Source organism: Sciurus vulgaris (assembly GCF_902686455.1).
Source record: "Sciurus vulgaris genome assembly, chromosome: 4".
Taxonomy (NCBI): domain Eukaryota; kingdom Metazoa; phylum Chordata; class Mammalia; order Rodentia; family Sciuridae; genus Sciurus; species Sciurus vulgaris.
In genome coordinates, this window is record NC_136464.1 from 6,011,529 (window position 1) to 6,038,260 (window position 26,732).

The 26,732-nt window shown below is 50.0% G+C and overlaps 1 protein-coding gene across 4 annotated transcripts in view; it reads left to right on the forward strand.

Moving 5' to 3' along the window:
• Window positions 1–26,732, forward strand: part of LOC306659628 ((E2-independent) E3 ubiquitin-conjugating enzyme FATS) — a 266,421-nt gene that overhangs the window by 227,283 nt on the left and 12,406 nt on the right. For 2 of the 4 annotated variants that reach the window (XM_079137279.1, XM_079137277.1), the window contains 3 exons: window positions 11,433–11,723; window positions 14,672–14,844; window positions 16,889–17,066. In XM_079137279.1, coding sequence (XP_078993405.1) covers window positions 11,433–11,723; window positions 14,672–14,844; window positions 16,889–17,066 — 642 coding nt within the window. The remainder of the gene's footprint in view (window positions 1–11,432; window positions 11,724–14,671; window positions 14,845–16,888; window positions 17,067–26,732) is intronic. The other 2 variants (XM_079137278.1, XM_079137280.1) reach the window with 2 other exon arrangements.

Here is a 26,732-nt window from a genome sequence, read left to right on the forward strand (position 1 = left end):
TCATGACTACCTTTGAAAGGTGTCAGGAGAGAACACAAAGAGGGCTCCCATACAGCAGGGGTGGAGTGGACTCACAGGTGTGAAATGTAGCAGACCCGATGTCCCAAAAGAAGCTCTGGACAACTTGACCAGGATGGTCAGAGATTTAGAAGCCCAGTGGAAATATATCAGCTCTCTTTCTTCACTAATGTTGTGAACTTCTAGACTATTCTGATGAACAGAAGCGGGTAGGGTGGGAGATGGTGCTGAGGTATGGGGATAGAAGTCACATCCTGCAGCCGTTCTGTCACTGGGTGCTGTAGTGCCAGCCCATAGAAGACAGCCCTCAACTGTGGGTTGCTGTGTGACACAGCCAGAGCGGAGCTCGAGCCGCCTTGTGCCTCTCCCGGCCTCCCGCACAACCATCGGTTCAGAGAAAGCCTTCACTCGCCAGTGACCTTTGCCTTCTCCGCCTTGTTTCAAAATGATGGTTTTTTCCACAATAAGATGGTGAGATGTTTGTTTTCACAAAGACGTCTCTCCCTTCTTCAGGGCATAAGGGAAATGCTTTTACAGTAGCTTTTTAAAAACAGCTAAACATTTCCATTTTTCCATACCCTAAGTGGTCTCAGGAGGCAAGCCCATAGAAGAAGCACGTTTTGTTTCCTGTGAATCGCTCTCAGTGAAGAGGAACAAGTGACGCGGAAGTCTGCAGTGAATGGGAGTGATTAGAAAGCAGAGCGTTTGTCTGTTGTGATGCCACCTGTTTATTTCATTGGGAAATGATGGTCATTTGGGGAGGGAGCTGGGATGAAAGGACCCTAGTGTGGAAGCCCTGAAGTCCCCGCAGAGGGGGGCAGGGAAAACCAGCCTGCTCAGTGTCTCTTTCTTTGCTTCCTGACTGCAGCCCGAGCTGACTCAGCCTCCTCTTCTCGCTTGATTTATTCCTGGTTGCTGTTTTCATGTGGCATGTGCTTCTCTTCAGAGGCCCCGGGAGCCTCTCCAGTTCTGATTCTCCAAAATAGCCCTTCAAAGGGCATGGCATTCTTAGGGGAAGATGCACGCAGGCCACGAGTTTCCAGCTGAGTTGGGACTTGACGTGACTGAAGTTTATAAAAAGTGTTGGAGAGAGCCAGAAGATGACGTGAGCCTGGCTAAGTGCGTCCAGCAGCCCGTCAGCCTGAGACGGGAGCTGCGGCCTCCTCGGTGGGGCTCCAGGGTCTTGGAATTCACTTCCTTTTCCTCTGAGGTATTTATATCCTCCTCAAATGGGGTTTCCAGATCTTGTCGTGGAAAAGAGGGTCTGAACGGTTGGAGGGAAACCGACCGACCAAGAGAGGCAGGGAGGGGGACACTGTGTCAGGCAGGTGTGCCTCTTTCCAGTCCCAACCCCACAGAGCACCAAACCCAGGACCCCCTACAGCCCATTTCCTGACAATGCAGTGTGTGTTGAATATGCATGGAAAGCCATATCAGGCCGGGCATCTGCTGCTGGGCCCTCAGCAGGGTTGTGAAGTCCACTGTTGCAGTTCACACGTCGAGGCCTGGTCCTTGGTCATGGATATTGAGCATTTCAGATTGTTCATTTCCTTCTCAACTCAGCACACTCCGCTGGCGTCTGGCCTGAGCTCTGTGACCACAAGTTGAGGGTGAGGACTGGCTGCCTCTCACCCCTGGGTGAGTTCTGTCTCCATTTAATGATGGTTCTTCAGTTTACCCAGGACGCCCACGGACACTCATGCCGCATGATCCTGAAAAGGGAGAAACAGATCATACGCTCAGATTATTAGCAGAAAACAGCTGTCCCAACAGAACGAGGCCTGTGCAGAGCTGGAGGCAGCCCCGGGCGTGTGGTGTGCAGGCTGGGGTTGCTGAGCTCGTGTGCAGAGGGCGGATGTTGTGTGTAGGTCAAGGCCAGCCAAGTGTGTCTGCCAGCTGCGGGGTGGGCGAGGCCTCAGTCCATCTTGCTGGGCGGACACCACTACTTAGCTGGAGCCTCCCCTGAGGAGTCTTGAGCTCGCTGCTTTTGACTGTCCTGATGTTCTTTTCTATGTCTGCTGGACCGTTCGCTTAGCCATACGACCTTGCTGGGCTCTGTCCCCTGGCCTCCACATATTGGATGTGCTTGTGGTTTGGTGATTTGGACTGTTCGGAACAGGGGACAACACCCTCAGCTCCCTGCTGCAGTTGGAGTGGGCCATTTGCAGGAGCCACCTCATCTGGCCAAGTGCAGATCAGCGATGTCTGTGCATTCTGTGGCCAGGCCATCGCTGCTCCTGGCCTGACCCCTCGTCCTGCATCTGTGCAGCTGGCCTTGCCTGACCGGACAAGAGCACTGAGCCCATGATGCCCACGAGAGGCCCACGGTCATGGAGCCCCAGCAGGAAGTTCACGGGTGATTCTGTCAGCCACGACCAAAGCCCCTGCTGACAGTCACGTTCCACCTTTTTCTTTAAAACAGTCCGTTTGCATTTATTGGTATGACTGGTGTCGATCCTGTCTAACGTTTTAAACACAATATTTGCATTTTGCCATATTTACTGTATTGCTAAGGTGTGTGTTTTCTGTCTTGCTGTATCTGTATTTCTCCACACATGCACACACATATGTATTTTAGAAGATTTGCGGTTTTGTTCTAATGACTACATGGATACTTACATTTTTCTACATTCCCTTGGTCTCTGGCCTCAGGCTATTTGGGGGGGAAGGAAAGGAAAGGGAGCTGGGCGGATTGTGGGGGGCTCCACTGTGCTCCACATTCTCCTCTCCTGTGGGCACAGGGCTCCATCTTTGACATCACGTCTTTGGCCACGGAAACTCCGAGGAATGTGAGCCCCATATGAGGGTCATGTTGGGGCCAGTGCAAACTGCGTTCCTTCTCCCAGCCTCCGTGGTCCTGGGGGTGCCAGTGTCCCCTTTCCAAGGGACTGACGAGCAGAGCCTCCTGGGGGCCTACCAGGTCCAGCAGCTTTGTGCTCCAGCTGGACACACCTGGAGCTGCCAAGGGACGGGCGGTGATGCGGATTCTGATGTGGTGGGCGTGCGTCTCTTACAAGTTCCCCGGTGTTGTCAGAGCTGCTAGTTTATAGAACACATTTTTATTAGCAAATGCCAAGCCACTGAAACTTACTTGCTTTTGTTCTTTTATTTCTTACCTGCAATATAAGTTAGACTTGTGGTTCTCAAGTGTAGGTACTGGAACAGTAGCATCAGCAGTACCAGGGACTCAAACACACGTTCCTGGGCCCCACTCCAGATCTGCTGAACTGGAAACTTGGGCTGGGCCAAGTGGTCAGAGTTTTAACACGCCCCCATGTGAATCTGATCATGTTGCCATTGACATAGCTATCCAGGCCGTCCCTCATCAGTTAGGACTTTTGTCTCCCACTGACCAACTATTGCACTCAACAATAGGTGACTTGGAACAACAAGAAAGATTGGAAGAAATCTAGAGGTAGGCAGTCGAGGGCAGGCATGGCAGACCCAAGTTACCATTTTGAACAAAAGGAGGATTTTCTAGGTTAAAAGAAAGAAAACTAGGATATATGTTGTGTAGGCAGTCGGCTGTGTCTGCCACAGAGGTGGTGGGACTTGAGGTCTCCATGATGCTGAGTGAAAAGACAGTCAAATCTGTGAGCTAGGAGATTTAGTAGTCATCATCAAGGAGCAGGAGGTTGTCATCTACCAGTTCAAGAGTGAGCAGCTCTAGGTGTAGCTACAGTCCAGCTGTGACTGGTCAAAATGGAGCTGGTGGACATTGGTTATAGAAGGAAGGGCTGGAGTGGAGCTGGTGGACACTGGTTGCCTGTGGAAGGACTGGAGTGGAGCCGGCGGCCATTGGTTGCCTGTGGAAGGACTGGAGTGGAGCCGGTGGACACTGGTTGCCCGTGGAAGGACTGGAGTGGAGCCGGTGGCCATTGGTTGCCTGTGGAAGGACTGGAGTGGAGCCGGTGGACACTGGTTGCCTGTGGAAGGACTGGAGTGGAGCCGGCGGCCATTGGTTGCCTGTGGAAGGACTGGAGTGGAGCCGGTGGACACTGGTTGCCTGTGGAAGGACTGGAGTGGAGTGGTGGACACTGGTTGCCTGTGGAAGAGCTGGGGTGGAGGTGAGACTGCTGTGGAGGTGATGGTTATTGGTTATAGGATTCATGAAGGCAAGAATGTCGAGTTTTCGCTGCTGCATGCTAAGTGCCTGTAACTGAGCCTGGCATAGTAGGTACTCAACAAAGAGTTGTTAAATTACAGGTAAAGATATTGCTGTTTCCTCAAGATGTTTCCTCAGAGAATCAGAGAGACCAACAGCAAACCCTATTTCTCTTCCCTGGAATGCTGAAAACTCTGGGTTTCCAGGGAACAGGGTGAAGGTCTTCACCACACAAACACACGCTCACCATGCACACATGCACACACTTACGGTGATTCAGGGATGAGACTCTAGACCTGAGCAGATACTTCCCTGAGCGTCCTGACCAACATTCTGCTCTGCTCTTCCCTTTGACACCTGGCAGGTCAGCTCATTTTTTTTATCAGCTTTAACATGCAGCATTTCCTGCTTTGTAATTATACAGAACATCCAGGAAAAACAAAAGCAGACGAGAGACCAAAGCTCCTGGAATGATCAGACAAGGGGGGAAGAGGGGTTGTCAACAGCAGTAAGCCACCCACCTCGCTCCCGGCAACACACCCCAAGGACTGGCCTTACATTGGGTGTGGGGAGGGCAGTCTGTTCCGGTTACAGCCACGTCCACACAGGCAATGAAGAAGTGCAGGAGAAGATCATGCACGAATTCACCAGAAATGTGCCCCAGAGCACTTCCAACAGTGTCAGATAGTCAGTATTGTACATTTTTGTTGTTTTCTGTGATGCTAAGCATGTGCATTACCACTGAGCCAAACCCAAAGCCCAGTATTTTAATTTTTGCCTACTTTTCTGTAGTTTGAATGTTTTTACAGTAGTTATTTATTCTTTTTATAATTTAGAAGTTTTTAACAGAGATATGTCTTGATGAAAAATTTAATGATCACTTCAACTGTGATCAAGTTTTGAGAAATGCTTAAAACACTTTCTATGTGGTTCGGGGTCTGGGTCATGCTTTGGGCCAAAGGATCATGGGAAAATTGATGGCCTAGAACTAATGGAAGGTCTAGACGCAAGCTAACAGTTACTTGGAATGTGTCTCGTGATCACCATTTGCAATGCAGTGGAGGTCATCCTGTTGCTAGAAGACAGGTGTGTGTGTGTATGTGTGTGTGTGTGTGTGTGTGTGTATGTATTGTTATTTCTCCTATCCAAATATGTTTGTTTTAAGACTTTTGTTCCTCAAACTGAAGCCTCTAATGACATAATTGGAAAATCAGCCCTGGACAGTTTTCCAGCATCCTTTCTGGATATTCTCTGGGTTGGGGGAAAAATGTGTTCCTACTTTGCAGCAACTTCTCCCATGAATCTTATTGTGCGAGTTGCATGTACAATTAGTTCCCCACATAATGTCTTGAAACCTGACCCAGAACAACAACCGTGAGGACACTGGGCTTCCCTCCTGTTCTCCGACTGCTCACTGGCCTTGCACATTTGTGTCCTAATGTCTGGTGGCCATCTGGACAGCTGTCTTCCCTGGCTTCCAGAGGGACCGCTCTTTTCCTAGACCACCAGTGATGGCTACCCCTTTTTGCAAGTCAGTCTTCCTGGCCACGGCCCCTCTCCCCATCAGCTCTATCCAGTGGCTAATGTTTGTAGCAGAGGCAATCTGTGTGCTGTCCAGGGGGCCTGGTGTCTGCAGGAAGTCTCGTTTCCTGCCAGGGGAGGACTCTCACTCCGTGTGCTTTGTCTCTGGACGCCCTTCGTCCTTCCCAGCTGACTTCCAGGTCGGCCTTGGGACTCCCATTTTGTCTGTCTTTCTCTTCCCAGTGGCGCCAGCTCTGGCTCTGCCTTTGCTGAGTGGATTGTCTCAGGACCCCGAGGGCTGGGGGGCTTGCTCCTCCACACCAGTGGGACTGTTTTCCTCCACAGTTGTCTGCCTCCTCCCCGTTCCTTCCTTCCTTCCTGGCTGCCATGCGGCCACAGAGAAATTGAACAGAAGTGTGCTGAAACGATTATCAGTTGACTTTAAACAGAAGTCTGGGTGGAGGGCTGGGCGTCGGTACCAAAGGGAGACCCATGTTCACATGAGGAAATTATTTTAACCTGCAGCCAAAAGAGGAAGCCTCCACCAGTTAGGGGAAAAAAAAAGAAAAAAGAAAGCAGAGAGAATATCACCACCTTGCACGTATAAAAGGCTTGTTCTTTGTTTCTCTCTTCCTTGTTTCTCCAGAGGCCGCCAGCTATCTCTGTTCTCCTCTATTTCGTTTTCCATGTGTTAGAATGGAAGGTCGATTCAGGTTTGAGAGGCAAAGAATAATAAACTTGCTAGGTGGTTGTGTGCTGTGTTCGTCAAGTGTCTTTCATGGTAACAAAATACCTGAGATAAATGACTTAAAAGGAGGAAAGATTTATTTGGGCTTCCAGTTTCAGAGGTTTCAGTCCATGGTTGATTGGCTGCTTGTCTGGAGCCAGTGGTGAGAGAGTACATCATGGTGGAGCTGCTACCATTGTGGCGGCCAGGAAGCAGAGAAAGAGGAAGAGGCCGAGTCCCAGGATCCCTTTCTAGGCATGGATCAGACCTTTCTTCCACTAGGCCCACCTTTTAAAGGTTCCTCTGCTTCCAGTACTGCCACAGGCTGGTGACCAAGCCTTCAACACAGGGCCTTTGGAGGACATTTGACATCCAAATCATAATATGTGCCTGTTGAGCTCGCATTATTCTATCTTCCTTCCTCTTTGGTGGCTTCTCTATCCATAAATGAGCATGCACCAAGCAGAAGACCTCCCAGTCTGCCTCCACAGCGATCTCTCCTGTCTCAGTGCCCAAAGAAGGGACAGCAAAGTTCTACTGAAAGACTCTTCCATTCACCCATGGGCGTCGCTCAGAGCAGGCTTCCATCTGATTGACACCCACCCTATCAAGTTCACTTATTTGGTTTCCAGTTTGATGCTGTAGTTCTGGGGGTTGCTGAAGAAGAAACAGGTGAAGAAGGAAGGTGAAATGGTTCGCTGCAGAGAATGCAGACACAGGGCTTTAAAAGGTGGTGGAGTGGAGGGCAGCCTAGGGCGACTTAGGGTGGAGGCAAATAGCATTGGGACTTTTAGGAGATCCTGAGGCCCACCTGCAGTTAAGTTTAGAAATCGGTGTTTATGTTAATGGCCCAAGACCAACACAAGCTTCCATCACTGCATGTCTAAGAAACAGGCAGTAGGTTGTAAGATGGGCCAGCTTTCAAGGGGGATATCACCACCAGGGACACTGAACTTGGGGAGGGGTGAATGTGTCTTAGATTCAAGGAGGCCTGCTTTGTTCAGAAATGCCTCTTTGGTTAGTTGGGTGGTTGAAACCTGTTTCAAGAAGGCAGGAACCTGCACAAAGCTGAGACCCCACAAAATATTCTCTACCAGGATGAATGTTCTTTAACATTTTTGACAGAATTTAAACCGATTTGTGTACAAATGATTCTAAAGTGCGTTCTACATGAGATTTACCTGCCTTGGGCCATTGAGTGTCCCAGCCAGCTGTCCCCGCTGGGCTTGTGTGACTTCTTTTTGTGGTTTTCTTGCTCTTCCTTGCGATTTGGCTGACAGTCCTGTGGGGGTGCTGGTCCTTCTCGGCAACCACTCGGCACATTCTAGTCGTCTACTATGAACCAAAGTGCCACATTCTTAGAACTGTGCCCTGGAGGTGCCAATGGCTCCAGAAGGGCTCATCTACGGACAAAGAGCTGAGTGTCTCCTTAATGCTGGGAAATAGCAGAGAGTGCCTGTCTCTATAAAATTAGTTTATACTAGTGACATTTTCTGGCTGGGGAAGGGCCATCTTATTCTCATGCTGCACCAAGGACCTGCTGGTGCCCCATCTAGCCCCGATTCGCATCTCGTCTCAGCTGGTCTGGATGATGGATTGCTGGGGTACTGGCTCTCCCATTCCTGCCCTGCTGCCTGGGTTGGCTTGGGGTGCGCTTTTTACTGCAGAGAGTGTCTTGCATTTAAACCTGTCCCCAAGGCCCTGTTGAGGTCAAGAGCAGAAAATCTGGAGTGGCCCACTCTCTTCCTGTCCCTGCAGCCAGCATACCTACCACACACACCAGCCTTTCTGATGCCACCTGGGTCAGCCCCTGTGTTCAGGACATGAGTTACCAATATCCGCCCCAGAATCATATCTATAAGCTCTCGGGGAAGCTATGGTTCAGCCAATCTGTTGAACTCTCTGCTGGAAGCTTTTGTCTAACAGACACAATGACATCCTTACCTTAAAAACAGCTGGCTTTGTGCTTGTTATTCAGGATTTTGGTATGAAGAACGTATTGGTTAAGGAGACCTGGAGACAAAAGAAACGAATGAGGTAATGTTCAATTCAGGTGTGCGGTTGTATCTGGGAAGAACTTGTGTGTGCCGCCAAGCCTGGGGAACGTTCGGCTTTTTCACCTAGGAGGTGGCTTGGTGGGTTCTTGGTTATCTTTATATTGGAAATATAATGCATCTCTCGACGGCAACGAGCTTGAGCGAAAGCATAGACAGGCACTGCCTGTGGTCTGAGGGCCTCTTCTGTGAGTTGAGGATCTGAAATTAATAGAAGCCATTCATAACTGTCGGGCAGATCTTGTCTGTTGGTTTTCGCTTACCCCCTGGTACACAGCTCAGTTCTGGGATAGGAGGGTTTGCTGGATGGTTGAGCTGTGAACTATCAACTGATTTTAGGAAAAGGAACTTGAGAATGTCACTATTTGAAGGAAATCTGTGCTACCCCAGCTCCTCCACATGCCGGGCGCAGTGAGGGGGCGTTGAGCTTCAGTAAATAGAGGTGCCTGGCACAGGCCACTTCAGAGCCTGCGGCGGCCATGGGTCCTCTCTGAGGTGAAGAAGTTTGAAATTTAGGGCACTACTAAATAACTCTAAAGTCCAGTCTGTCCCCACAGCACATGGGACAGAGCACTGGCCACTGCCCGCCCTGCAGTGGCCTGCCTGCCAGCACCAAAACAGACCCCATCAGAAAGCTGTCGGGAAAGTCCTTCTTTGGCTGCATTTTCTCTTTCCTCCACTAAAGGGACTGCATTCTACTTTCTGCCGCTGGTGTAGTGCTCTCAAGCCGCTGGTGGGACGTCTGCTGTCACTCCCTCCAGGACATACATGAGCCCGCTGTGGAGTGCCAGGCAGCTCTCCCTCAGGGCAGAGACCCCAAGACAACCAGCTAGCGGAAGAGCCAATTCTGGCTCACCATTCGGGAGGTCTCGGTCCACCATTGGGTGGATCCACTGCGTTGGGGCCTCCAGCGTGGGGTGGGCAGCACAGCCTGGCCAGCTCAGGGTATAGCAGATGTTCACCTCCTGGCTGGGATGGAGGAGCAGGGGAGAGGCTGGGCTCCATGTCCCCTCCCACCCGTCCTCCACTAGGCCACCTCTTGAGGTTCCCAATGGCACTAGCGGGAGCTAGACCTTCAGTACACAGAGCTCTGGAGACATTTAAGAGCCAAACTCTAGCCATCAGACAATAGATGAAAAGATCAGTAGGTAATACATAGGTGACAATATTGACCCACTGATGCCCACGAATCTGTAAATAAGCACACCCACTTAAAGAACCCAGCACAGGATGGACCTGTGTCACTGGCCAGTCTGAGACTCTCATCACTGCTCACTCGTTTGTTTTTTGATTCTTTAAGAGAGCTTCACGTTGAAGGAGGCAACGCACAAAGGAAAGACTATCTTAGGGTTTTTTTCTGCCTACAATGTGTTTTACTTAAATAGAATTGATGAGTTTTGAGAGATAAAAGTTTGGAAAGATACTTCTGTGCAACTTAGCAAAGTGCAACTTTACGGTTAGTGGATAAATCGCCTCTCCAAATGACAGGAGCTAGGAACAATGGTCTTTATTTATTCACTTCTTTATTTTAACCCTTTCAATATAGCAACCCCTGGAACCTGGTGGGAAAGTCACTACATTTTGTTTGTCTGTTCAGAAGAACATGGAAGTCGGGGTTTACCCCTGGGTGAACCGGGACCTTGAGAGCTGCCACCCTGAGGCTCCTGGGCTGGATGCCACAGCCAGGAGGGCGCCGTGCTGCCAGGAGCCCGGGACTCATCCTCCTCCCAGCGCTGCAGGGCCTGGCCTCACCCACACAGCGGTTCCCGGGCCAGGCAGAGGGGCTGGGTGCTCCTCACCCCGAGGCCTCGCTGAGCCGGGTGCTGTTGCCAGAGCAGACGGCCGTGGGCTCGTTTCTTTATTGTGTAGAAGATACTGGAGGGACAGAGCAAGACTCCTCCGGCAACTGTGGTCCTCCCAGCAGCTCCGTGTTTCCCTGCTGGCCCCAGCGCACAGGGAGGCTGGGCAGCCCTCACTGCAGCCTTGGCCCGGCGCCCCACACGGGACCCTTCCCCTGGGGGCGTGTCAATGTGGGGAAGGGGCAACCAGCGAAGAGTCACTGCCTTATTTACAAGTGATTCTTTTTATGGTCTATAGAGTACTCCAAAGCAAAAGAAATCAAAAAGTCAAAGCGTGTCAGTGGGCGGTGAAGAGAAAGCCTCCCCCGTCTCCCGGTCCTGCATTGCCCTCTCGGGGGGCAGCAGGGCTCCCTGGCCCGCAGGTTCCTCCAGAGTCTCCTGTGGAGGGTGTTTGCTGGACATGGGACGCAGCACCCGGTCCTGTGTTTCACTTTGCTCACTTAGTAACGTATCTTAGGGATGATTCCAAACCTACACAGGAGCATCTGCCTCGTTCTTTTTAACTGCTGCGAAACGTGATCACACATGATTTATCGATCTAGTCCACTTCTGGTGGGCACAAGGAAGTGTCCGGGTTTGCTGCTGCAACATGGAAGCAGGCAGCATGTTGCCCACGTCTGTGGAGCCTGTGGACTGTGCAGTGACCCGATAAGGCACTTCTGCCTTTGTACTTGCCCCAGGACCTTAGCTGACATCAGTATTTCTGCCATGATAATGATGACTGATGTTTATGAGATGCTCACTGTGTATCAGGTACTGTACTGAACACTTCACATGCATTATTATTCTATACCTCCATTTTAATTTGGTATTTTTGTAATTAATGTTATTTGAAATATAAACTATATATAATAGATTGCATCTTATTTATTATATAAAAGTAAATGATGTAATAAATTAAAAGAATACTATTTAATATTATTAATTTATTACATTGTTACCTAGCTTAGATTTTATAGTGGAGGCTGGGTGGTATGGACATGGGATTTGGACCCAGGTACTCTGGCCCCAAAGCTGAAATACTAAATCAGCCATCGGGGCCCTGAGTGTGAAGCTCCCCACAGTCTCCAGTGCCCTGGGTGGCAGGTGTCAGTACTTCAGATGTGGTCTTTCAGATATTTTGAGCACAACTCTCATTTTATTTTTAGTAGAGACAAAAGTGTATTCTGGAAGCAGCAAGGAGCAGCTCGGAGCAGCGCGTGTGACGTTGTCTGCTCCCCCAGTGGGACAGAAGCCCATTGAACCGTTCCCTTCTGATGGGGACAGGCCACCCAGTGATGACTGTCAGACTAGCGACCTTTTTGAGCCCAGAGTGAGACGACGTCCGAGCCTCCTGAAACCCAGAGTCCCTTTGCCTGGGTTTCTTTGCCCCTTGCAAGATACTTGCCCTTCTCTGCAGGAAGACAGTGGTGCTCAGATAGAAAAAGGGCTCCCCGGAGGTAAGGAGTAGGGGCGGGTCCGGAGGAGGAGTAGGGGCGGGTCTGGAGGATGCTTGTTGCAGAGCCTGCGGCTGCGGCTCCCACGCTCACCTGTGAGAGCAGGAAGGGAGCAGCTCGGTAGCTTTACTTGGAGGCCGAGCTACACCTGGCACGCAGCCAGAGGCGGCCTCCAGTGGGCCTGGGTCCCCAACCCCGAGCTGAATGAGGCTGGTGCCAGCCGAGGCCACTCCCAGGTGCACAGCAGGCTCCCGGCCTCACTGGAGGATTGGAGAGGCTGGTACGGCCGCTGGGGAGACAGCAAGCCCACCAGACTGACCAAGGCAGGTCACTCATGGGCAGGGGCAATGGTGCAGAGCGGTGCAGAGTGTGGCCCATGTGACACGTAACAATATGAGCACATGGACCTTCATGCCCACGAGGCAGGTCCTGTTCTCAGCCTTTCACAGAGAAGGGAGCCCAGTAGAGCACAGGCCTGGGTCTCTCTGGAGGCCACGCTGCTGACCACGCCTGAATGAGCAGGGAACCATGATGTGTGAGGAGACTCACATGTAGCAGAACGGTCTGCACTGCCCAGTCACGTCAGCCTAAGAGTTGGGTTTCCTGTGACTGAAGAGTTTCTCAAAGAACCATAGAAAGGACAGAAAGAAAGAGACTTGGTTACATCCCTCTGAGCTGTAGAAGTTAAAATGGCGACAGAAACTAATAAAAATCGTGTCACTCCAAACCTAGGCTGTTCCCTGACGCTTCGCTCATTAGCCCCTCACGGGAGCGATTCTGAGGTCCCCACTGCACACCAGGCTCTGTGGTCAGCGTGTCCACCTCCAGGCTGTCCGTCCTGCAGGAGGGCTGGCCACAGGGCTGTGTCTGAGAGGTGGGTCACAGGAAGCCGGGCATGCAGGGACAGGCTGGGCAGAGTGTCTTCCCCTCAAAAATGGCTTTGAGGAAAAACTTGAAGTCTTACTTGAAACCTTAGAGGTTTAAAAATCAGACCTGCAGGCAGTGGGCTCTGCTGGCCGGGAGGCCCCCACTCTCAGAGCTGACACGGGGGCAGCAGGGGGTCGGGTGCCGGAGCACAGGGGCAGGGCCTGGCGTGGTCATCAAGGGCCTGTGGGTCAGGTCAAAAGACCTTCTAAACCCACCAAGGGGTCTGGGCAAGGGCAGGACTGAGGCGTGAAGGGGAGACACATAACGAGATGGGCTCCAAAGGTACCGTCTCGTGAGCAGAGTGGACAGATGGAGCGAGGCAAGGCTGAGCCAAGACCCAGCGAGGAAGGAAGCAGACGGTCACGGGGCAGAAGGGTCACTGTGGTAGAGACCTTCTGGACCTGATGGACAGCTCTTGTGATAGCAGAGAGGAAGAGAGGGCTGTTAGGGCTGGCCTGGGCTGCTGGCTGTGCTGAGGGGGACAGTGACGGAGAAGGAGGCTGAGAATCTGGCGTCCCTGTGAGCTGGAGAGCACCCTCACAGGAAGACCCGGACAGCGTGGGGGCAGGTACTCTGGGGAGGGGCCTGGAGGGTGAATGGTGAGCCCTGGGCCAACCCAGCCGAGTGGTCATTTCTGAAGTGGAGGGGGCAGAGGGAAGTCCTCCAGAGGGACAAGGGCAAATGGCTGATGGTATGGGAGCCTCCCATACCATAGAGTGGTGTTGGTAGAGAGTCGCAGAGAGGTGGACACTCACCGAGGACAAGTCCTGAAGGCCCAGCCTGCTTGGGCGTGCGGGGAGTAGGGAACAACACTGGACTCTGAGTGAAGCTGGTCCCACCAGAGAAGATGTAGGTGTGACGGTGACAGAGACAGCTGAGGGTCTGGATGAGCTGTATCCTGTGGCCAGATGAGACTCCTGAGGCCACCTCACCTCTCCCAGAAGGACCAAACTCTTCTAAGCACCTGGCCTGGAACTATGGGCAGATGCTGACCAAACAGGACCTGGTCCAGCCCTTGAGAGAACCTCAGTCTGCTGGTCTGGAACAGCACCTCCTGACCCCCTCATGGCACAGGCTGCAGGGCGTGAGGACAGGGCTCCCCTGCAGGAACACAGCAGGGTCAGGGATGGCCTCTGTCCTGGGGAGGGTGGAGCTGCCTTGAAAGGTGGAACTGGGGCAGCAGGTGGCACGTCACAGGCAGTGGAGTCAAAAGGGCTCAGTGCGGGTGGAGGCCATGCGAGGGAAGGAAGATACTGCCAGGTCTGGGGCAGTGGGCTGCGCGGCTGTGTTGGGGTGGGGAGGGTGCACTGGGAGCAGCAGAGGGAGTCCGGCTGGAGAGGGTGAGCTAAGGATGGACTGAAGGCTCTGTCATGTGTCCCAGGCTGAGTGCTGGTCAGGAAGGGGCCAGTGAAGGCCTACTAAGTAATCTCCCTCCTACCTCCTCAGAGGCTGCCCTACCCAAGGTGCTAAGGAATCTACTCATTTCCTGGCCTTCTCCACAAAGGAAAATCAAAATGGCCCCAGGAAGAGACGGAACCGGTCCTGAGAGAGCTATCATTCCAATTACTTGTGTAGAGCCAGTGGTAGACTCTGGAAAGTGCAGGGGAGGGATGAATAATTGAATACCATCCCCTGTCCTTATATCATCACCGTGGCACACACGAGGTAGATTAACACGCTGTCCTGAAACAACCTGACTGTAGCAATCATGCGGGACACACGTAACAGGAAGCACGGACAGGAAAGTTTCCTTTCATTTTGAGCAAGGCATTCTCAACACCGGGAGCCAGGAAATACCTCCATGACATAATCAGCCGTCGTGAAGCCGAGCTGACTGACTGCTCCTCCCCTTGACCAGGGCTGCCGGGAAGGTCTGACGGGGCCTCATCTCGTTGGCTTAACGAGGCCCATTAATAACCCACCGGCGTTTCTATTTTCAAAATTGTCTTCTGTGCCTAATGGTGTTGAGGAGCCGGGCGAGAATCCTTTGGTGCCCTCTAAATGGAATTCTAAATCTCTCCTAGGAGATTACACGTGCTGTGACTTGGTTGTAAAAATAAAGGAATGTAAGAAGAGCGAGGAACCCACCTCGCCTGAGCCCTCGCCGGCGCCACCCTCGCCAGCACCAGAGACCCCTGGCCTGCTGGAAGAGGGTTCTGAGCTTCAGCACACACCTGCCAACTCCTTGACCTTGCAGGTAAGGCCTCCACGTATCCAGTCAGAGTCCCGCTGGTTGGTGGGGGGCTTCCCTGGCCTCTGAAGCTGGAAGTTGATTCCCCTTCCTAATGGCTGTGTGACACTGGGCAGCCTCCCTAACCTTTCTGAGCCTCTGCTTCCCTGTTTGAATGATGGATCTAGAGATACTGACTTGCCCAGGTTAGAAGGAGGACCAAATACTATCAACAGTGACAGCATCAGATCAATGACAGAGGGCTCAGAGTTCACACCGGTCACTTTATAGACCTCAGCACCCTCGATCCTTGAAAAGCCCCCTAGCAGGCAGATACCCCATCTTCCAGTGAGCCTTGGGAAGATCCAGGAAGATTAAGGAAGTCGCCAAAACCGTGTGGCCATGAGGGGAAGGATAGAGCTGCTTTGATGTGGATATTTCCTAACTGCAGAAATGACATGTGCACATTTTTAAGTTCTAACATTTAGGAGGGCGGATGAACTCGGGCCTGCCACGGTGTACTCACGGCCATGCCTCCAGGCCGGCGCTGGTCTGCTGTGAACTTCCCTGCAAAGGAGGAGATGGCCCCATGGGTCAGCTCCTCACCCTTGGGGGCTCAGTAGGCCCAGTGAAATGTTGATGGCACCCCAAAGCTTCCTGAGCCTCCAGGGCTATCCTCAGATGGGAGGACAGCCAAGTGACGGCCACTCTTGGGCCCACAGGGTGTGTTCGGGTCACCTCTCCTGGCTTGGACCTCCTCTGAAGCCTCTGCACATCCAGTGACAGGTGCTTTGTGCCCCTAGTAGCCACAGCTGGCATATGGCAAGGAGACTTCTCTCCTGGCACAGCTGCCAGGGACATATACGTGACACAGATGGAACCCACCATGCCCCCTCCGGGGGGAACCCTGAGTTCCCAGTGGGCTAGGGTGGGAACGGGGTAGTGGGGCAGGCCCAGGAGCCTCTGCCGAGCTCAGGGCGGGCCGTAAGGGATACGCATCCAGGAGACATGGCCCAGGCCTTCCAGGCCTTCTAGGAACTCACAGCCTCGCCTGGAGCAAATCGTGTGGTTCGCCTTTGCGCAGGGTTGTCTGCGGGGTCCTGTGGCGCTCAAGCTGCACAGGGAGCCGATAGGGCTTGCTCGCAGGGAAGGAGCTCAGCCGGGGCCTGGCTGTGCGTGGTACTTGGGGCAGGGGGTAACTTGAGCAGAGACATTCTGAGGCGGGAAGTCAAGTCAGGAAAGACAGCAGCGGAGAAAGCACAGGACTGGCAGAGCTGAGGGCCACCATGTAATCTTCCAAGCTCGGAGCCTCTGTGGACACCTCTGTCCAGTGGGAATAGACACACCTGCCTTCCAAAAGGGATGTGGGGAGCCCCAGAGTCAGGTCCCCAGGGAGCACCTAGCTGGTTCTGGCTTGGTGGCACTCCATCTTTCAGCAGACCTGTGTGAGTGGCTTAGTGTATGGAGGTGGGGACACAGGGCCCCGGGGCATGGTAGGGACTTCTCACAGACCTGAAGACCGTTCTGCACAGAAGAGCTTTCCACCCAGGGTGAGATGTGCTTTCTTTTGGCCACAGTTATCTCCTCTCCCAAAGAGGCCCGTTTCCCACCTGGGTGCACGGATGATGCGTGTCTGTGGTTCTGAAGGTTCTGACCCCACCCAACAGGAGCAAGTGGCTTAGGTCCTGCTTTCTGTCCCCACAGTGTATCTCTGGAATATGGGATACCAGGCACTCAGGTTTGGGTCTGTTGGCGACAAGTGATTTGAGAGGTGGAAGTAAAATGGGCAGACGTTCGCCTTAGGTTCTCAGAGTTTTGGTGCTAGTTACTGCCGAGCGCCGCTGCAGCAGGGCCCTGGGTGCTGGCCAGAACCTACCGCCAAGACCTGTGTCATCCGCAGGTCATCCTCACGTCTGAGGTCATGGCAGAAAACTGTGATGTGCTTTTGCTCTGTGGCTTTTGGTCTCTGAGCATCACACTTTCAATTGGCTTATGTTGGCCAAATCAATGGATGCGTTGCCTTTCGATATCACTTATCTTAAAAACAAAACGTTTTCTTTGTTCTGATCAGGAAGCACTGGAGGCCCGGAGGCCTCAGTTCATTTCTCGATCCCAAGAACGGCTGAGAAAGCTGGAGCACATGGTGCAGCAGAGGAAGGCACAGCGGAAGGAGAACCCAGGGCAGACGCAGAGCCTGCTCCCCGTCCGAGCCAACAAGAAGCAGTTCACGGTTCCCCATCCTCTCAGTGGTGAGTGACAGGTGGCGGGCAGGATGGAGGAGACGGGCAGGGGCCCTGGGGCTGGAGCTTCACCTGGCATGACGGTTCCAGACAATGCCCTTGACACATGAGGAGTACCCCTCGGCATCACCACGGCTGTTGTGGGACCAGCCCTTTTCAGGAGATTACGTGAGGGCGTCTCACTCAGCAGGAAAATCACAGGACACGATTTACCATTCTAGCTGGGAAAGAAGCCACACCACCATAGCAGCCAGGATAGAAGTTCAAATTCTTGGCTCCCAACTCATGTTTGCAAGAGATCCCCTTTGCCCTTTATAGATTGCAAAACAGATCTCAGGGCCAGAGGTTGTCTCCAGCGTGTCTGCATCAACATTTGTCATCTTGAAACCCCTTCCCTGCTGCGAGCTGGAGGAGGGGTGGCCAGCTCTCGGGGCACTGGAGGCCAGGGTCGAGCTGCCCTGGGAGGGAGGGCACTCGCTCTCTCGTGGGAGAAGAAGCTGTCCAGAACCTTCTGGGCAAGCATCATGCAGGGAGCTGGGGACACCCCAGTGAGCAAGACTGACCTCAATCCTTTCTTCATGGAGCTGATGAAGAGACCACAGGAATCACAAGCAAAGAGGAGGCGAGGGCGGGACACACCAGAGGACACATTTCACAGCCTGCCAACCCAAATGTTAGAATCTGAAGAACCCTCCATTTTATTCCTTTGTACAAAGGAATGAGGTCTCTCTTCCTAGGAAAATGTTTTGGCCCCCAGGAGGTGGAATCATGAGTAAAATTCTAAATAAAATTCCTCTGGGGAAATGACCATATGCAATAAAGTGCAGCTTAGGAAACCTCACCAAGCTCCTGTAAGGGGCATTCGGGCACAGAGGGAAAAGGGCATGGTGATAGAATTCCATGCTCCCATGGTCCACGGCAGGCCCCATTCTTCCCGCCTCCTGGAGAACCATGGGAGCTGTCTGGAAAGCCTGGCCAAGGTGGTCTTGAATGCATCTTCTCACACAAAGAGTTTGGCACAACACTCTGCGCTCCAGGAGGCTGAGGGATGGAACCAACAGGAGGCGTAGGCAGAGTCCCCCACTGGACAGTGGCTGTCTCCCCGTGTCTCAAGCTTGTGGCAGAGCAGGCTAGCCTGGGTGTGTTCTACAAGGGACTGTCTAGCCTCGGGCTCCACAAAGGCAACTGGGTTTAGGCACAGACTTCTTAAGGTGCTCCAAGGACTGAAAGCCAGACATGAGCATGTCTTGGTTTGCAGAGCTGGGCTTGCTCTGGGCAGACTAGGAGGTGGTGTCCATACCGTGTGGTTGCTAACCCTCCCCAGTTTTGATGATGCTGCTTGATAAAAATGGTCAGGCAATCAAAGCTGTTGTCAATAAACACAACGTGATGTCACTTTAGAGCGTTCCATACTCACATTCTACCTACCTACTGGCATCTGAGGGTCTTTCTTGTCAGTCAAGTCTCTTAACTCTGCATAGCAAGGACTGGAGAGCCAGGACGGGAGGGCACTTGTGCAGTGTGGTGGTGTTTGATGCTTTCCATCAAAATACCCAAGATAAATCAACTTAAAAAGAGAAAAGGTTTATGTTGGCTTATACTTTGGGAGGTTTCAGTTCATGGTTGGTTGGCCCTATTGCTTTTAGGCCTGTGGCAAGGTGGCACATCACGGTAGGAGTACATGGTAGAAAAAGCTGCTCACTTCATGGCAGGCAGGAAGCAAAAGGGAGAAGGAAGAGACCAGGACTCAGTCCCTTTGAAGGCACATCCTTAATGACCTAAATCTTCCTACTACACCTACTTTTTAAAGTCCCCACCACCTTCCAATAGCTCTCAGCTGAGGGACATTTTCAGACCCAAACCATAGCAGGTGCCAGGATGGGATCCTTCTTTCCTGGGCCAGAGTTGCAAGTGTCCTGAGTGTCACAGGTGATTTGACCTTGGTCATCCATAGTATTTTCTGTAGAAAGTCACCACACATGGCATGACTCAAAATTACAGAAATTTATGCTCAGTCTGGGGCCAGAAGTCAAAATTGAGTGTCCACAGTCAGTTCCTCCTGAAGGCTCAGAGGAAACGTCCCCTGACCTCTCCCGCTGCTGCAGCTCCTGGCCATCCTGGGGTCCTGGGTGTGTGCACACCACACTCCCCCCGCTCTGCCTCTGTCTTCACTTGGCTTCCTCCCTGTGTCTGTCTTTGTGTCCTGATTTTTTCTTCTCATTCATGAGGCTGGGGTCTTTCTAACCCCGCATGACCTTATCTTAATCTGACTGTATCTGCAAGGACCACATTTCTAATAATAAGGTCAAATAAGATCACATCCACATGTGCGGGGGTGGGGGTTGGACCCTAATGAATCTTTTTGGGGGGAGGGGCACAATTCAACATAATCCAATTTTGATGTTTTGCCCAAAACAAATGTCCTCACAAGTTCACATTCTTATAAATGAAAATCTTAAAATTGTATATAATGAAAGGGGATCCAGCCCCACTGATGGTGTTAACTAACTGAGGCACCTTTTTACACCCCAAATTCCAAGACAGTCCTGGCCACTGGAATGCTCTCGGGGCGACTTGGCCATTCCTGCCATCCCTGAGGTATTATGTGTTGACGAGAGCTTTGCTTTCGTACTTGCTCGTGTTAGGTCAGTTAAATCAGATGACTTCTGAAACCAGAGGCTTCTGAGCTCAGGCAAGTGAGAGGGAACGTTTAAGGCCCCATTAAACAAGCCTACAGTGCACAGCTTGTCTTCAGCCTGTCTGCTGGCAAGATGATAAAAGCAAAACGCAGATGTTTTTCTTACATGCTGAATTAGTTAATAAATCACATGCGTGAGCACGCTCTGGCTGCGGTGTCCAGGCGTCTGGTAAGAAGACTCATGCTTGCTTTGGGTGCTGGGCTCTCTGCCTCTGGTCAGGGCTCACAGCAGTCTCGGCTCAGAGGCAGACCCAGGGGGTTCAGGTGGGAGCTCCAGCAACTGCCAAAGCCAGGAGAAGCCCGTCCCTGGGTTTGCCGGGACAGTTCTGGCAAGGACCGGGGCTCAGGTGTTTCAGGTTTACTGATAAATTCTGAGCGGCACTGAGGTTCAGGGTCAAGTGTGGTGTGTGTGTGCGTGGGTGTGCACATGTGCATGTATGTAAGTGTTAATGAAGGTGAAAACCCTCTGTGGGGGCAGGGGAGCTTTCATGAATAAGTGGGGATAACAGAGGGCTAGGAGGTAGCATTATGACGGCCCAACTACATCCCCAGCTCCTGATGGAGACCCTCCATCAGGAGGGTGAGTCCAAAGGACGAGGCTGGTCAGCGTGCAGCTGGGTGAGGAGGCAGAAGCACAGTGGGGAGAGTCGTGGGGGTGCTCAGTTCTGCTGTGGGGCGACAGGTGGTGGCGCTGTGGGGCCCAGAGAGCTCAAGGGAAACGAAGCCCAGGAGGCCAGCAGGCCCTGCAAACACCACTACTGACTTTAACAAGACGTGACAAAGGTGCAGCCTAGGGTGGGCATGGGGTGAGAGGGTCGTCAGGAGAAGGTGTGGTGGCTGAGTCCTGGAGGAGGGACACTGAGATGGAGGAGGGACGCTGAGATGGAGGACAGGAGGAAGGTGCTGGAGGGCCTTGCTCTCAGCCTCTCTCATGGCCAAGTCTCCAACGTGAGGAGCTCCCTCCTCCTCAAGTCGGGGCTCCACCTGGTAAGCTCCCTAGAGTTACCTGGAGGCCATAACAAGGCTCCTCCATCATTGCCACAGTTTCTAGGGACCCAGGGGGACTGGGTCAAGTTCGGAGGCCAGCCATATCCTGGGAATGAGAGTGTTTCAGAATCAGCCATGCTTCCACCTTGCAGACAAAATCCAAAGTAGAAGAGTCTGGAAGCAAGTGGGAAGCATCAGCATCTGCAGGCAGAAGGGGTTCAGCATCTGCAGGTAGAAGGGGTGCAGCATCTGCAGGCAGAAGGGGTTCAGTATCTACAGGAAGTAGGGGTTCAGCACCTGCAGGTAGAAGGGGTTCAGCATTTGCAGGTAGAAAAGGTTTAGCACCTGCAGGCAGTAGAGGTTCAGCACCTGCAGGCAGAAGGGGTTCAGCATCTGCAGGTAGAAGGGGTGCAGCATCTTTACACAGCAGGGTTCAGTGCCTGTAACCAGGAGGTGGCAGCCCTCACCATCCCATTGAAGTACTGTGGTTTGCCCTACGCCCAGTGCAACTCCTCAAACCTGGCCCTAATCACCTCCTTCTGGGATGGGTCCTCAGCTGCAGAGCCTCCCTGGAACTCGGGCCCTCCCCACTGGGTGGTCCATTTGCTATTCTTCCTCAAGTCAGGAGCATTCACACACAGGGAACCCCAAGCACCTCTCTGATCACACCATCCTGCCTGACCTCACCAGCCCTTCCGTAGGCGGGCCTCTCCATCAGACTCCTGCCCCTAGGCATTTCCTCTGCTCCCTGTGACATAGGACCAGGCCTGTGCTGGCTCTCCCTTCTTAGCTGAGAGCTTTGCTCCGGATGACATGGCCGCTACCTGTGCTCCATGCTGCAGCCACACAGGAAGCCAGACAGTGCCAGACACAGTCCACATGGCCTGGCTGCCTTCCTGTCTGCCCATCAGGGTTCTCTTCATGGCTGTCTTGTGGGCAAAATGCCCATGAGGAGCATCCCCTCCCCGCTGGGGCCCTCGCTGAACCTCCCCACTGATACTTGCCATTCCTGGCTTGTGTTCTTGTCAGTTGCCTCCCTTGTTCCTTCTTCACTTGGAATCAAGTCCTGTGGGCGTGCTGGGGACATCTCCCTAGATTGGCAGCACTAGTGGGCGCACACCCTGCCGAGCGGCCCTGAGTCTCCCTACTGCACCTAGGGCATCAGACTGAGTCCATCTGAATTGCATTATCCACACTTCCCAAAGGGAGCCACGTCCTAGCCTTTCAAATCGCCGGCCAGTAGAGGAATGGAATTCTCCAGAAGGCACTGCAAATTTCCTTCTCTAGGAGAGCTGCCTTCACTGATGATTCGTGGCTGGAGCATGTATTAACATTAATTTGCATTCCCAGAGCATCTAGCTGGAAATGTGACCCAGCAGATAGGAGATGGCAGCAGAAGTCATCACGGTAATGAAAATGTGCCGTTCATCACACAGCGGCTGAGCAGGGGCCACGACATCCTTCCGATCGCCCGAGCCAATCTCATGAATGTTTTTCCATAAAACATTTAAATAAATATTTGTGGTTAGTACTCCCAATATTAATCACAAAGGAATTTCAGAATGTACTTATCAGATAAAAGTATTTTTTAAAATTTCATCCATCCACAGAGAAAACAGGAAGCCTGAGTTTCTTAAATACTGTTTCCCCATTTTAGAGACATTCCCACGCACAGTTCCTAGTGCCCTTCAGACTCCGCGACTGTGCAACACTGTGTTTAAAAGAAATATGGGAACAAAAGACTGATTTATGCCTTTTGGTTAGAATTAGAGTTAAAGAACAAAGAAAAGGTCACTCTCAGTTAAAATAGCATAAGGTGCAAAAGTCAAATTGCAGAGTGGTAAGGAAAACGTCCACAGGAGACTGCTTTCCAAATTGCTTTGATTTTGTTTTCCAAATGGTTTCTCTTCGTATTTCATGAAGCAGTGAAGTCCTAAAGCTCGCAGTCCTAAACCGAGCATGTAAATCCACTTGGCCAACAGATGAAAGCTGTCGGTCATCTCTAAACCATGGTAGTTAGGAGTCCTCTAAAATTCTGGTAAGCCCTGGACTTGGAGTGAACGTGACTTTCATGAAATCATTCACTAATTTTTTTTTTTTTGTGGTGATCTCCTCTCTCACAATTTCCAAATATATTTCTTTATTATCAACCATAGTTATCATGCTATATAATAGATCTTTAGAACTTCCTTCTGACTGAAACTTGTTATTCTCTAGGTTCATCTGTGATGTCACAGATTTCTTTTTTCCTTTAAAGCAAACTGGCGTTGCAGGGTGTGTGTGTGTGTGTGTAGGCACACATCACATTCCATTACCCATTCTCTGGACACTTACGCTGTATCCACACCTTGGGTATTATGCACAATGCTCTGATGAACATAGGAGCAGACACCTCTTTGACACACTGACTTTGCCCTCTTTGTGTCTGTACCCAGCAGTGGGGTCGCCGCATCCTACAGCAGTTCTAATTTGAATTTTTGAGGAGCCCCCTGGTATTTTCCACAATGGCGGTGCTAACGCAGATGCACACTGACAGGGTCCCTGGGTTCCTTTCCTCCACCGGCTTGCCCACACTCGTCTGTGGCCCCCCTGACAGGTGGGATGTGATATTGTGGTTTCAGTTTGTGTTTCCCTGTAGTTGAGTGACGTTAATCTATTTTCATATAACTGTTATCCCTTTGTACGTCTTTTGAGAAATGCCTGTTCAGGTCCTTCGCCCACTTTTTAACTAGGTGGTTTTCTTGCTCCTGAAGTGCTGTTTTTTTCTTCTTCTTCATTTATTTTGAATATTGACCCATTGTCAGGTGTATGATTTGCAAACATTTCCTCGCACCCCACACATGTCTCTGTTCTGTGGACCATTTTCTTGACCGTACAGAAGGGTTTTCATGGGATGAAATCTCTTATCAATGTTTGGGTTATTGCCTGTGCTTTTGGGGTCACATTGCCCAGACCAGTGTCATGAACACATGTATTATTAATAACAACAGAGCCAGCCAACCACAGACTGAAACCTCTGAAACCATGAGCCAAAATACATCTTTCCTCCTTTCAGGTGGGTATTGTGGTCACAGTTATGAAAAATTCACTAACACGATTGTCATCCTGTCCTATTCCTGATCTTAGAGGAAGAGCTTTGGTGTTGAGTATGGTATTAACTTGGGCTTGTCATATCTGATCTCTGTTGTGTTGAGATACATCTTTTCTATATCTAACTTATTGAATGTTTTCTAATCATAAAAGGATGTTGAAATTTGTCATATTGTGGTTTTTGATCTTCGTCCTACTAGTGTTGTAGGCTACATATGTTAATCTGCACAAGTTGAACGATTCTCATTTCCCAGAGATAAATCCCACTTGATAATGGTGAATGGTTCTTTTAATATGCTATTGAATTTAGTGTGCTGGTATTTTATCGAGCTTTACATTTATGATCATCATGGATATTGTTCTGTAATTTTCTTTGCTTGTAGCAACCTTGTCTAGATTTGAAATCAGGATAACACTGGCCTCAAAAAATTGGGTTTGGAAGTGTTTCTTCCTCTTCAATTTTCGGGAGGAGTTTCAGAAGGATTGTATTGGTTTCCTCAGATGTTTGACAGAACTCAGTCATGAAGTCCTGAGGTCTTGGGCTTTTCTTTGAATGGGAGATTTTTAAATTCTGATCCAATACCCTTACTTACATTGGTCTGTTCTGATTTCCTATTTTTGATTCATTTTTGGTAGGTCTTACCTTTCTGGGAACTTACCCATTCCTTCTAGGTTATACAATTTTTAGGCATATGACTGTTCATAGTGGTCTCGTTATGATCCTTCGTATTTCTGTGGGCCAGTTGTGATGTCTGCACTCATTTCTGATTTTATTATTTTGAGATTTTTCTTCTTTTCATTAGCCTTACTAAATGTTTGTCCATTTTCTTTCTTTTCAAGAACCAATCATTTATTTGAACTTTTGTATTGTCTTTCTGGTCTTTATTTCATTAATTTCTTCCCTAATCTTTGTTATTTTCTTCCATCTACTAACTTTGGCTTTAGTTTTTTCTTTCTTTTCTGCTTTCTAGGGGGCATAGTGTTATATTGATTAAGATCTTTCTTCATTTTTTAGTTTAGTGCTGTAAACTTAATTTATTGCAATAAACTTCTCTCTCAGAATTGCTTTTCATGCGTCCTATATGTTTCAGTGTGCTGTTTCCATTTTTGTCTGTGTTGGAATTTTCTTTTTCTTTTGGTACTGGGAATTGAACCCAGAGGTACTTTACCACTCAGCCACATACCCAGAGCTTTTTTTATTTTTTATTTTGAGACAGGGTCTCACTAAGTTGTGTAGGGTGTTGCTAAGTTGCTGAGGCTGACTTTGAACTTGCAATCCTCCTGCCTCAGCCTCCAGAGCTACTTGTATTACAGGCATGTGACACCACACCCAGCTGATCTTAGGATTTTTAAAATTTCCCTTTTTATTTCTTCTTTGACCCATTGGGTGTTCCAGAGTATGTTGTTTAATAGCTCCATATTTGTGAAATTTTCCAAAATTCCTCTTGTTATTAATTTTTAGTTTAATACCATTGTAGCTTAAAAAGATACTTGATACGATTTTAACCTTCTTAAATTTGCTAGACTTGTTTTGTGGCCCAACATAATCTGGAGAATGTTCTGTGTGCCCTTGAGAAGAGCTTGCAATTTGAAGCTTTTGGACGGAATGTTCTGTATATGTCTGTTAGGTCCATTTGGTCTCAAACACATTCAAGTCCAATGTTTCCATATTGATTTTCTGTCTGGGTGATCTATCCATCGTTGAGAGTGAGATATTGAAGTCCCATAGTACTGTGAATTGCTGTTTATGTCTCCCTTCAGATCTGTTATTTACCTGATATATTTGGATGTTCTGACATTGGGTACATATATATTTATAACTGTCCTATCCTATTGATGAATTGACCCTTTTGTCATTTTTTGATGACTTACTTTGTCTTTTTTTTTCCCCCAGTTTTTGACTAAAAGTCTATTTTTTCTTATATAGGTATAGCTCCTCCTGCTTTTGGGGGGTTTCCATTTACATGGATTATCTTTCCCTTCCTTTACTTTCAGCCTACATGTGTCCTTAAGGCTATAGCAAATCTCTTGTAAGCAGAATGTAGTTGGATCTTTTAAAATTCACCCAATATCTTTTGATTGAAGAATTTAATCTGTTTACATTCAAGGTAGTTATTGGAAAGTAAAGATTTACTACTGCCTTTTTGTTAATTATTTTCCTTTCCTTTTCTCTTATTTTTGTAGCACCTTTGTCTCATCCTTCTCCTCTTGCTACCTTCCTCTGTGATTTGATGATTACTTCGTAGAGGTGTGCATTGGTTACTTTATCACTTGTATTTTCCATAGGTTTTTGCATTGTGGTTACCATGACTCTTTCAGAAAACAACTAAAAAGCCTCATATCAATTTAACTTTATTGCATACAAAATTTCTATAGTTTTACTCCTCCTACCTCCATATTTTTTTTGTTTTTGGCTTCACAGTTTACATATTTTATATTATGAACCCTTTAAATTATTTTAGCTAGTTATTTTTAATAGTTTTGTCTTTGAACCTTTCTATTGGCGATGTAAGTCATTTACATACCACCATTGCAGTATTAGAGTATTTTGATTTTGACTTTGGCCAGTGAGTTTTATACTTCCATATAAGTCCTGCAGTTAAGTAAACTGCTTAAATTCATTTAACTTTGTTTCCCTAAGTTTCTTTTACCTTGAAATGCTTTCATCTAATTCTGAAAAGCCCATTTTGGCGACATTGCTGTAGGATTCTTTGTTTGCATATCTACCATGCTTTGCTAAAGGAAATCCAGCTGGGGTTTCAATTTGTCGTTTTCCCCTAGAAATCTGGGACTGTGGAAAGTGGTCTTACTCTTCACCTGTTGTGCTTTGTCCTAGCAGTGCCATAACGTGATGGCTGAGGGCCCTGGGACCCTCTGGGTCGTGTGGTATGGTGCCGGTT